A 13,237-nucleotide genomic window follows, 5' to 3' on the forward strand; every position below is an offset into this window, starting at 1 on the left:
AGTTAATTATTGCAAATAGATCCTTAATAAAATAGTAAAGATGCAATAACAAACACAACATTAACACAAATATTTTACTGTGAAAATCCAAAGATATTTTTTTAGTGTATTCATATTTACAATATTATATATATATATATATATATATATATATATATATATATATATATATATATATATATATATATCTCTTGTTGCATAAACTACCAATCCATTTACCTTGAATTAGAATACAACTATAATTCCTCAATTGGAATTACAAAACCATGGGATAAACCATCATGTGCCACAAAACTGTTAAAAGTGAAAACCATGTGTTTACAGTTGCAAAAAATGAACATAAACAACTACTCGTTTTTGGGAGTGCTGCCCCTAAACCTTCAAGTAGGGGGGGATTTTCCCCCTTGCGACCACCCAGAACAAGGGAGGCTGCCACACCCCTTGTGACCCACTTGTTTCCCTTGGTGCAATTTATAGTGTGTGGGTGTAATCATGTAAAAAACACAACACACACCAAACATCCTTGAGGATAACATCCTCCACAAATTCCACCTTCTTTTTGACCACATCAAAGAATTTGATTGAAAGATTTGTTTTGCGAGCTTGGCAGCTTTCTCAGCTTTTGTCAAGGAGGGGATAATGGTTTTATGGCTAGAAGGTTGCAAGGCATTCCTTTTCTACCTCCTTAGACCCTTCATGTTGGACTTAGAAACTTTTGCATAGATGTGGTCAACCACGATAGGTAGACGACTATAGGTAGGTGTGTATAGGGTGCACTTAAGTTAGAATAGATGCCAATGGCCAATCTCATAACTAGAGAATGAAAATGAGACATAAAATGAATAGAAGGGCCTAGTGAGTTGCCATGCATATTTGAGAGCTAAGACCTAGTGTGACCTTGAAAAGTCTTAGACCACCAATTATACCACAAACCTAGGCAATCACTAGCATAACATTTGGATTCACTTAAAACCCTAAACCATATAGAACCCAACAGTTGGGGACAGGTAAGTAGAGGGCCCTTCCCCAAAACCACAAACTCAACAAAAAAGCAAGGGCCAAAGTCACGAGAGAATCTCAACAAATGAGAAAAAACTAGAAAACACCATAACTGATCTCATAACAAATCACCTCCATTCGAACGAGGGAGCAAGATTGGAAATCTCTACTTAAGCCGAGACATTATGATTATCCCCAATGCCAACTAGCATAGGCTCCTCACTCCAAATAAAGCATAAGCCACCACTTGAATCCATAACGCCCTATGCAACTATCCACCTAGACTCATCACATAATTGAACTCTTGCTAGACATGCCATTGACACTTTCACTATTTTATCATCATGTCACAATGGAGCTATCACCTTTGGCCCCCGACTCCATAATACCACCCCGCAATTTCACATGATAGCTCCCTCCTAACTCATTTCTTGAAGTGGCATGCAACACCCATCCATCACCGAACTCGAGTATGTGTGGAGGAGATGTTAATTGTTAAAAAAAAACATAAAAATATAAAATATTCTACTATGACCTAGAGTGAAGGAGATATTTAGCCAAACACCAAATTGGTGTATGAAACTCCCTTATCTATGGAACAAAGGACCCATCTTTGCACAATGATTTGACTGCTAAAGTCTAACAGAAGTGTACACACTCCACCCGTCTCAATTTAAACCCTTAACCTCTTACAAGGAAACATGTTCTCAATTATTAAACCTATTCAAACTATACAAAAGAAAATACGCATGACATGAACTTAAATAATAAAAAGATTTACCCTTTAAAAAAATTAATCTTGATATTATTTAATAAACATTAATTTACATTTATAAATGACATAAATATTTCTAATAAAACATAAATAAATCTCAAAACAAAAATTAATAAATCTTAATTTACATTTACAAATGACATAAATTCAAATAATACACTCCTAATAGCACACATAAAAATCTCTAAACAAAACTTAAAAAATTTAATTTTTTAATACATATTAATTTACATTCACAAATAACATAAATTCAATTTCGGTCTAGGTTATGCCTTAAAAGTACTTTTGCTTGGTTAAGAGTTGGTTTTCCTTGTACATAAGGAAACATGTTAAAGACCCAAGACTAACACACATCTCACAAGAATGAAAGCCTACCCTACCCCTTAAGGACCACCAACTAATAGTTTCAAGTGGTGTGATTTTTCTTAAATAACAATGATGACTTAACTTGCATTTGTAAATAGTAACTAATAATAATGATGAAGCTTACATGAGTGAATAGTAACCCATAATAACCATACCAATCTAATTATAATAAATTTTCCCAATTAAAAATAAATAAATAAATTTAAAATTTCAAATTAAACCTCCTCAACTTCCCCGTAAAGAAATTCTCAAACAACAACCTTGTTTTACATTTACAAATGACATAAATTCAGATGATACACTCTAATGATAAATAAATCTCAAAACAAAACCCAATAAAAGTTAATGAAGCTCTAGCCACGTAGATATCACGTCGCCTCTGGCTTTTTCAATTGGCCCCTAAAGTTTTAGTTTTACCCATTTTTCTTTATAGGTCTTCTTTCCGTCCCTTCCATATCTTTGTAGATTGCAGGCACTATAAATTTGGAGATCGAAAATCGAAAGCGGGTTCCTGTAATTCCAGCACGAAAATTCAAAGCGTGATATTGCAGGTCCTGTATCCGTGTGTTCCGTTCTCTCGATCGGTACAGTGTGAAAATGAGCGGGCCAGATGCCTTATTCTCCCTCCGGAACAATTTCTACCTAGGAGCCTACCAGGCAGCCATTAACGAGAGCGATGTCCATGGCCTCACGGAAGAGGAATCCATCGAAAGGGATTGCCTCGTTTACAGATCTTACATCGCCATCGGCAGTTACCAGGTATGCAGTTATTTTATTTTATTTTCATTATGCGGGAATTCTAAGATCTTTATTTTACAAATCACAGATCTTTAATTGCGTTTACCCTAATCTGCATCGGATCTGATGTTTTCTATGCATGTGAAGCTCGTTATCTCCGAGATTAATGACTCGGCAGCAACCCCTTTACAGGCCGTGAAGCTCTTGGCAATGTACTTGGCTGGACCTGAATACAAGGTTTTCCCCGTTTACATTAAAAAACCTTAAATCTCCGTGAACATTGTAATGGTTTTCTTTATATAATTACGATTAGGAATTGCAGGGGAAATTTTTAAGGTCGAAAAATGATTTTATAGTATTTTATTTTGATGAATTTTTTAAATCTAGAAAATGAAGAAAAAATACGACAGGGAAATGCTTAAGAGCGAATTGCGTTAAACTATTACTATGTGAGATCACGTTACTCATAGCTAGTTTTGGCGTTAAATCTTGAAAAACATGGCCGATCTTTCGGGGAAATTTCGAGGTTCAGCAAATGTAAGTAAAACTTGGCTAACTAAGCAAATATTAACTCTTAAACTTTTGAAAATATAGTAAAAGTCAGTAAACATCTGGTTCGCCCAGCCAATGTTAGTTTCATATCTTTCAAAAAAAATAGCCGATCTTTCAAATAAAAACGTTTGCTTTTGGCAGACTGAATGAGAGTTTGGCCATCATAGCGAGTTCGTGCTTAATATTTTTGGAAAATGTCGGATCTTTTGAACAAGCTTGTCTGAAAAGTAAATGTAAGTAATGTCTCGTGGCAGTAGGAAGTTTCTGCGTTATACATGTCTCAACGTACATGTTCAAAGAATGGCGGAAGTTTCCATCATTGGCAGTTTTAGCTTCTGCAAAACAGCTAAATGATCAGTCAAATGGAAATAAATTGGCCACGAGGTCATCAGAATCAAACTCTACTGGATGACTCTCCACTACCAAATCTGATGTTGGATCAATATCTTCTAACACAATGGGATCTGAATCAGGTTTTTTGTTCAACAATTGGTTGCTTCTGAGCGGGAGGTTGTATTGGACATAGACTAGATCATTTAACTGTTTTTGATTCAAACAAGTTCTCTTCTTTGTGTGAATCCTCTCAAAGACAGACCAATTGCGCTCACACCCAATAGCATTGCAAGTTTGACTCAAAATACGAATTGCAAACTTCTGCAATTGAGGACAATGGCTACCAAAAGCCTCCCACCATTGTGCTGCAAAAAACATAGGAGTGTAATGAGTTAGCTTAACAAAATTACAAATTATATCCAACTTTCAAATTATAAACGATTTAAAAAAATAAGTATTAAGAATTTGAAAATTGAATTTTTTGTTTACTTGGCTCATCTGCTTCCCTTGCAATCTTTGCTAGGTTCTTCCCAAAGGTACCTGTGGCTTTGCTGAAGGTTGTGACCTGTCGGTGTATCTCTAGCTGATCACACTCCAATGGGATCATGCAATCAATGCAATCAATCAATCCATCCCCAACCTCCCCTCTCAAATTTCTTGCCGCTAGAGCTTTATAATGATACCGTGGGTTCAAAAAATATCCAGCTGCATGTATTGGGTGATGGAGTTGATTGTTCCATCTTTCATCAATGATTGGCCCAGTGGGCCCATACCTAGCCACTTTATCCTTGTATGCCCTCTTTATTTGCTCTTTTGCTTGATCCATAGCCTCATAAATGAAGCCCATAGCCAATATTTCCCCATCCCCCAACCGCAACACCTTAACCAGTGGCTCAGCGACCTTCACAATCTCTGTTGCTTTTCTCCAAAATATCTTTTCATTAACTTTCTTTTTCAATTCTTTGCCTTCCTGTTTGAGAAACCACTGGCTTTGATTCCATTCATCACTGGAAAAATATCTTTTGCAAGTTTATGTTGTGAAAGCATAGATTGCAATGTCAAAAAATGAGTAGCAAATCTAGTGATGGTAGGCCTAATAATATCCCTGCCCCTTGTGTGTCTTCTCATAAGGCTCAAAATCCATGAATGATTGTAGATAAATTTTGTTATGCTTTTGGCATGATCTGCAATGTTTTTGACCCAATCTAATTTGCCAATATCCTCAAGCATGAGGTCTATGCAATGTGTAGCACATGGGGTCCAAAATATGGTTTTGTGTTTTTCCTCTAACAATTTACCAGCAAGAACATAGTTAGAGGCATTATCTGTGATGACATGAACAACATTAGCCACCCCCACCTCATCAACAACCTCATCTAATCGCTGAAACAACAATTGTCCATCTTTCACCCTATCAAATGCATCAATTGATTAGCCACCCCACCTCCTCAACAACCTTATCTAATAGTTGAAACAACAATTGTCCATCTTTCACCCTATCAGATGCATCAACTGATTTTAAACATGGTTCCCTGTGGGCATAAAATAAGAAAGTTTATGATGGTACGGTTTCTTTGATCAGTCCATCCATCTGACATGATGGTACATCCCATTCTTGCACATGAGTCCTTGAAATCTTTCAAATACTCATTAATGTAGGCAATTTCTTTCTGCAAACGATACCCCCTTATCTCGTGCATAGTAGGGCCTTTGAAGCCTTTTCCAGCAGCATGTATGGCATCAAACATAGGCTCATAATATGGTGAACGGGAAGCATTGAAGGGGATATCAGCATCATACCACCATCTACATATGTAATCACAAGCAGTCTCCCTCAATTCTTTTTTTCCAATGGTCATTTAAAGTGGGCTGCAAAGTTCTACTAGCTTGAGGACCATGTGCATCTGATGGAGAGGAGGGTGTGACAGTGAAATAGCTTTTGATATTCGTATCACCCTTCTTTTTCATTTTACCCTTGCCCTTTTCTTGAATAGACTCCAAAGAGAGAGGAACATATCGGAAGGGGTTCCATGCATCAGTACAAGGGATAGAAGAAGAACCCTCAAAATCAAAATGGGGGTTGGTAGCCATCATTTTTTGTATACTCGTCTTCCTCCCAATTTCAGCATCTATTTTTTTTTGCCTAGCCTTTTCTTCTTTAAACTTCTCAAAGCTATTTAACAAATCCTTCCTAATCTCCCCAATTTTTGATGATTCACATGGAGTAATTTGGTTTCTAATCTCTGCCAAGTGTTGTTTCAGCCTATTAATGCCCCTAGGAGCCTGTTTAATTTTTCCATGGCAAATTTTGTAATGCATTTGACTATCAACCATTTCAGCATATGCCCAAACAACATCTTTCACTCTAGGTGCCATTTTTTCACTTGGAAATCAAAGGAAAAAAATTTGAAAATGAAAACAAAAAAAATAGCATTGCTTCAATGTTCATTTCTTTCATAAAAAACACTTCTTTCAATTTCCAGATTTGCACAAAAAAATAAATAAACAAAAACTGATTTTTAGAAGTGAAAAAAAATACCTCTAGGCACAAACTGCCTATTCAAAGTTGCTCCAACAAACCAACTCCTCAATGCTGCTCCAATGGCTGCCCAAGAAGCTCCTCATTCCTGCTACAATGCTTGCCCAAGACATCTCATTGTTGCTCCAAAAACAAACTTCACAACTCCTCACAAACTCCTCACAAATTCTCACTCAAATGCAATGAGATGGATGTGAGGAAATGAGAGGGGTTGGGTGGGTTTTATAGGGTTTAGGAGAGAGAAATAGACCCCAAAGAACCCAAAGGCACATTAGAGTGGGCTTTGGGGTCCCAAAAAACCAATTCAAAAAAAAAATCGCTGAAATACGTTGACTGCTGCTCTTACCGAGCCGGCCGAGTTGGCTCGGGCTCAGCCGAGTAGGCCGAGTCGATATCCAACTCGGCCGGCTCGGTAACAACCCGGCCGGCCGGTTTGAGTCATTGCCCGTTTCGACCCGGCCACCCTTTGACCCTGATTGACTCGGCCGTTTCGGAGTCGATTTGGCCAGGTCTTAAAACAGAGCTTATGACACAGATTTGGTCTTGTCCGTGGCATGCACTGTTGAAGAATCCCCAGCTCCTATTCTCTAAATCAACAATTTCCCAACTTCTTTGGGCAATCTTGTTTTTATACAAGGTAACCACCTGTGCAAATGTCTGAAAAGTTTGTACAAGCTGATCCTCGAAAATCAACCAATTTTGAGCAAGACAAGTACCCCACATGACCAGATATGGAATAGATATATAAGCTTTCAATTAATGTTTATGGAACCATTGAAATGAGCATTGACCTAAACAGGAGCCCTGCTGTATTTTCCTTAAATTTAACCATTTGCGAACATCTTTATGAATCTGTTGTGTGGATGGAGAGTAAACAAATACATGTGTGACAGACTCTTCATTGTTCACACATAAAATACAAATCCCTGGGCATTGTTTCCATCTTGTCTGAAGAAGCTCACACATTAGTATTTTTATTTGTTAAAGCCAATCACATAAAGACTGGAGTCCCTTTTGGAACTTTAATAATCCAGAACTTGGACCATCACCAAGCGGCTTCCCTGATATTAGCTGACGTCAGTACTTTGTAGCCTTGTCCAGCAGAATAGAAGCCCTGAGAGTTATTTTGCTTTCAATCAATGCTGTCATTGTCAACCCTTATGTGGCCTCTTCTTAAGTCTGCTATAAAATTATTCCAGAAGTTAGCTCAGACACCTTCTAAATCTAACTGTATAGGGGATTTCCATTATTGTTCCCTAATATCAGTAATTGACTCGTCTGCACTTGTTCTAAAAATGCCAGACTTACATCCTGAAAGTGTGAATCAAGTCCAGGGGAAGAAAAATTTTGTTACCACATACTGTTATTGCATCTGCCCTGATTCTGATCTTTGTCCCATCCCTGAGCTTCCACCACAAATGATCACCTAGCACTGGAAAAGCAGAGACAAGGGCCTTCCAACTATTTGAGGCATTCTTGACTAATTATTCTCTGCCCAATCCAGTCCAAAAGTTAGTTTGCACATACATATTTCCGTACAATTGTCCTTCTCCATAAGCAATCTTTTGTAATTGGGTTCCATGGAATTTTGCTTCCAGGGCCTTACCAAAGGTGTGAATATATTTTAAACCCCATGTTGAATTTCCACGACCCTGGTGTCTAGGATAGAATCTTAAAATCTCTGATGCTACCAAACCAAGAATCTCAACAAAGCTACTTAGCACAGAGGAACAATATAATGCAGTAAACCAATCACGTGCACAAGAGGAACAATAACAACAATATAGGTAACCCAACTTTTTTATATTATCAACACATAATACAACAGTCTAGGCTCCCGTAAAAGGTACAAATACAAGATACAAGCATACAGTGACAAACTCACTGCTCTAGTGCACAACCACAGCCTCTACGTCATATCTCGTCCTGCCGGTCCTTTGCTTCCGTTCTGCTCTCTAGCTGCTCCTTACTCCATCAAGAAACAACACATAGAGACTCCAGGAGGGCTGCCACCTATCACTGCTGCAAGTCACTTCTGCTACAATGAACACGGGATCATCAATCTGCTCCTCTAGGCTGGCCAATACCTGAACACCAATCTGCCTTCTTAGTAGCTTCTTTCGTCCATCAAAGAGCTACACATTAGGCTCCAATCTTCACCCAATCATGCAACAGTCAACGCCTTTCTTGTTTGCTGCTCTAGGGCTACTTTGGGCTACCTACACACTGCCCTCCAACAGTCCAAAGGTGCCCAATCCAATCACTGTAGAATCTGCTCCTAGGAGAGGCTTCTAACCACCAAGTCAAGCCCAATTCACTTGGCTTCCACAGGCTGCAATTTGTCCACTCTTGGACACCATCCAATTAGCATCGATCAACCCATGATACCAATATATACCTCTGCATACATCATTCACTGAAGTTTCACTGCTGCAATTTCTGTGACCTTGTTAGGGCATGGCACAGGTCCATGTTGGCTCTACAAAACACACTCACAGACCTCTCTACAGCTGCGGATAGGGTCCTTGTCCTGCCCCAATTCGCTACTGTTCAGGGCTAACAACCAGCCCCAAACTACCCTCACATGACCCCTCTTAGCCCTGTGGCCTCAGGAACAGGGATGGAATTCCCATAAAACCACACCAAAATACCTCCCAAATCTGCCCAGGGAATGTGGCAGCCTCCTGCTCCTCTTTAGGACCTGCAAGTAGTACCCAACCACATGAAATCTGCCCAGCACATCTCTCAGACCCTGTGGCTGTCCATCTACAGCTACTCGGTCTCCAAACAAACTTCAGTACCGTGCTTTGTCCTCTCCTAGATCTTGGCTATCATAGGGATATGTCTCTATGATTTGATGCACATTTTGGGTGATGAAAATGATCCTTCCTCACCTTATATTTATACCAATACAAGGGCTCCACGAATTCCTTGAAGAGACATGTCTTTTTTGGCACATTTCATTTCAAGCCTACATGACTTATATGCCAAATGGCAAAAACCCATCCTTAACCTTCAAAAATTTATATCTCAATGTAGACAGTTCGGAATTCGACGATTCTTGTTGTGTTGGATTCTCCTCAACGCCCTCTATCATCTACATCCATCAGATGTCCAAAATGCTCCATTGTTTTGCTCCAAACATCAATCGGTGCAAAACCCCAACCTTGGGTTCCAAGCCCACAAATGACTTTTGTTGTGCTCCAACCTCCAAACCCCGAACCCTAGGGCTTGGAGTACCTCCCAAGCTACTAAAAAATCAAAATCTTGCTTCAGATCTTTCTTTAGATGATTTCAAAAATCATCAGTCCTTCCTCCTTAGCCCAGCCGTGGCCCTAATTACCTTAGCCATCAGCCCTGAGGGCCTTTTAGGGCTGGCCACAGGCCTTCCCAAGGCCCTAGACCTCCTCTGCTGCCCTTTCTCTTTGAGCCGCAGCCCATATGGGGCTGCTCTCCCTAATCTGCAGCCCTTGGGGGGCTTGCAACAGGCCCTAGTGGCCTCTCTGCCTTGGCCGCAAGCCTTTTCGACCTTTCCCTGCCTTCTGTTGGCCTCTCTGCCTTGGCCGCAGGCCCTTTCGGCCTTCCCCTGCCCTCTGTTGACCTCTCTCCTCATCTTCTCCCTAGGGCCGCAGCCCTTCTTGGGCCTTGAGGCCTCATCCTTCCTTGTCATGGGCCTATTTAGCCTTTCTCTTAGCCGCTGCCCTCCCTTGGCCTTCTAGCCCTCATCCTTGCCTTATTTTGGCCCTCTTTACCTCTTTTCAGTCATTGCATTGGGTTGATAGTTGATTTTTGCCTTTAACTCTTTGTGATTGCAGCAATATTGATGAGATTGTTTTAGCTAACATTGTAGTTGCAGGTGGGCATTTCATTGAAGAATTTTGGGCAAGCTCTTTGAGTCATCTTTTAGGCCTAGAGGCCTATTGGTTTGCTTCATCTAACCCACTTCCTCACTTTTTCACTTACAGCCATATAATTACTTGATAGCAGTGACATATATCTCATTTAAGTGGCATAAAATCACCTAATACATTTCTAAGTCACTTGCATCAGTTGGGCATTTATTATTGGCCTTATTTCATAGTTCTTTGGTGATTGTCTTACTGTTTTTGAAATGCATAACAATGTCTGATATAAAACAGTAACGTAAGCATCTTCTCATTGTTTGCATTTCATCTTAAGTGCTCTCATCTAAATCAAGAGGAATAGATAACTTTGGGACTGTTTTGGCATATTTGGCATGCCGCATAAATTAACTCACTGCTGTTATAAAAGTTCATTTTGCTCATGTTAATTGGAACATAAGTTACCTAAGGTTTCTTGAAGTGTTTAATAGCACATTGTGGAAAGGATAGCTAACATTGGTTCATTGGGTTTTGAAGCAAATCTACCATTGGTTTAGTTGTTACATTTCTCATATTGTTCAAGAGATCTAACATTGTGTTTTCATGTGAGTTTCATAATCACAAAGTTCATAATCTTGCACTTAATATTGATCACCTAGCAATGGAAAAGCAGAGACAAAGGCCTTCCAACAATTTGAGGCATTCTTGACTAATTATTCTCTGTCCAATCCAGTCCAAAAGTTAGTTTGCACGTACATATTTCTGTACATGTAGCTGACTGATGATTTTGATTGTTGAAAAATTTTGTACACTGCTTCCTCAGACTTGTGACAAAATGGGTGCAACACACCCAATTTTTTCCCAAAAGCATTGGATAATGGGTTTGCCCTTTTATCATTGACTATAGCCTACGGGGTTGGATAGGCTACTTCGTCCTCCATTGGGAAATTATTTAGTAGGGGACATTGCATTGCCTTGCTATGCAACTAGAGAATTTCCTTAGGTTTCTTTCCCTCTTTGACAGATCTATTGGAAAAAAGTAAAGCATCATCTAAAAATACAAGATGAATAAAATTGACAGCTCCTATCTTAATTCCATGTGTAAGTTCCTGGTCCTTCTAGGTTCAAGGATGGCCCTACCAAGTCCCTTTGCTACCAATAGGAAGAGGTACAGGGACAGGTGCCATCCTTGTCTCAGTCCCCTGGTGGGCTTGAAGAAAGCAGAAGCAGCTCTATTAACTAGAACAGTAGTCCCACGTCCCATCATTTTACTATTTGTAGGAAGAAACCCACATGAATAAAAATTACTAAATAGTCTAACATGCAACCAACAAGTCCTGTTGAAGGCCTTGGAAAGGTCCAGATTTATCACTATAGCAGACAGTTTTTTCAGTTTGATTGCATGTAGGCCTTCCTGGGCAGCATCCACAGCTTCATGAATCTGCTTGCCCTTTAAGAATCCCAACTGTTCTGGAGAGATAACCCTTTAAAGTAACTTTTTGAGACTTATTGCCACCACCTTGGCAGTTATTTTATTCAGCTCAAAGCTATGAGTGTAGAATTGTAAGGTGCCTAAAATATTCCTTGATATCCTTGCCTCAACCACTTGTTCAAGCCAAATTGCTCTGCTTTTCATCCTCCAATTGCCTTTATTATCCCTTAACAGCTATGTCCTTTTCAGTTCCAGTTCTTTCAGGGTTTGCATCTTGGCTTCATAAAAAATCCCATTGGCATTGTTATTGAAAAGGACTGCAATTCTAAGTTCTGTCGTTTCTCTTTTTTTGTATCTCCACTTCCCACTCTATAACCTTCACTTTCACAGCCTTATATGCATCCACAAATTTCCTTCCAACAGATACTTCCATTGCCTCGTGAAAATACATACACTCTCTTCTAACTCTATAAAATCTGTCTTATCAATTCAGGCTGGATTGAACTTGTAAGGGCTGGATGGCTTTTCATCTCTCATTTCCAATTGAAGGTAAATTATATTATGATCAGAGTCCCCACCTGAGCCTATCCAAGGTCTAAATTTGTCAAACTGATGAAGTAAATGATCTTCCATTAAAAACCTGTCTAATCTTTTTGGCACTCTTGCATTACCAGATCTGTTGTTCCTCCAGGTAGTCCACTTTGACTAATTTTTCCTCCTCCAGATTATGAATAAAAAATTCAGCCCAAACTGAAACACCCCAAACCTCTGAGTGATCACAATAATCAGATGACTGACCTTAAAATCTCCAAATCAGATGACTGACCTTAAAAATCTCCAAAGAGAAGTTTTTCCCAGTAGCATTGTACAGGCCATGCACATTCATCATGGTAGCTTGATGTCCCAAAATCTTGTTTGAATTTTGAGAATAGGTCTGAAAAGATAGAGAAAGTTACTATTATTCAAGATAACATCTGACCTCCACCCTGTAAAATCCCCAGAAAGTACAGAGGAGTATATTGTCAAAAAATCTCTGGTGCCTCTAATAGTCTATAAAGAGCTATTCTTTTGTTTGGGCAGTCCAAATCTATTGCATTTAAAGATAAGATTTTCATTGATGAACAATCTGCTGGGCTTTTTATCTCTAAGAACCCCGGGTAGTGATATTTTGTTTACCTGGATGTATTTCGGCAGCAGCCTTTTCCTGTGCATGTTGCAGATAAGAACTTTGAGCATCAAAATTTCCTGAAGGAATCCTCCCCCTTTAGACTATAAGAGGAGGAGCTAGTTTCAGAAGACGAAATATAAGAGCTCAGATTGCTGCCCTTAATCGCTACAGATTCAGAGATCACATGGTCATTTCTAGGGCCCTTAGAACCCTTCCAATTCTATTTTTTGAAGAAATAATGGTTTTTTCTGTCTCAAACTGGTAACAAAGGAGGAGTTGATGACTCATGATTGTTTGAAGCCCCCTCCAGTTGCTGCAGTTGGAACAGAATTTGAGTTGGTCTCAGTACAAGGTTCTAGAGCTTCAAAAAAGGATATTGGGTTCTTATCTCTTACTATTTCAGCAAAAAACTCAAGCCCAGAATCATCCTTAATATGTGTCGGTACCTCTCCCAGTCCATGAGTTATAATGCTCCCGTTTCCTCGTAATTTAA

The 13,237-nt window shown here is 39.3% G+C and overlaps 1 protein-coding gene across 1 annotated transcript in view; it reads left to right on the forward strand.

Annotated features, from left to right (window-relative positions):
• Window positions 1-2,578: 2,578 nt before the first annotated feature.
• LOC149146670 (coatomer subunit epsilon-1-like) overlaps window positions 2,579-13,237 on the forward strand; it is a 37,537-nt gene continuing 26,878 nt past the window's right edge. The window contains exons 1-2 of the mRNA XM_089447150.1: window positions 2,579-2,899; window positions 3,026-3,115. Coding sequence (XP_089303276.1) covers window positions 2,738-2,899; window positions 3,026-3,115 — 252 coding nt within the window. The 5' untranslated portion in view covers window positions 2,579-2,737. The remainder of the gene's footprint in view (window positions 2,900-3,025; window positions 3,116-13,237) is intronic.

Source organism: Pinus tabuliformis, chromosome X (genome assembly GCF_031772625.1).
Source record: "Pinus tabuliformis cultivar Carrire ecotype Pingquan chromosome X, CPIR1, whole genome shotgun sequence".
Classification (NCBI taxonomy): domain Eukaryota; kingdom Viridiplantae; phylum Streptophyta; class Pinopsida; order Pinales; family Pinaceae; genus Pinus; species Pinus tabuliformis.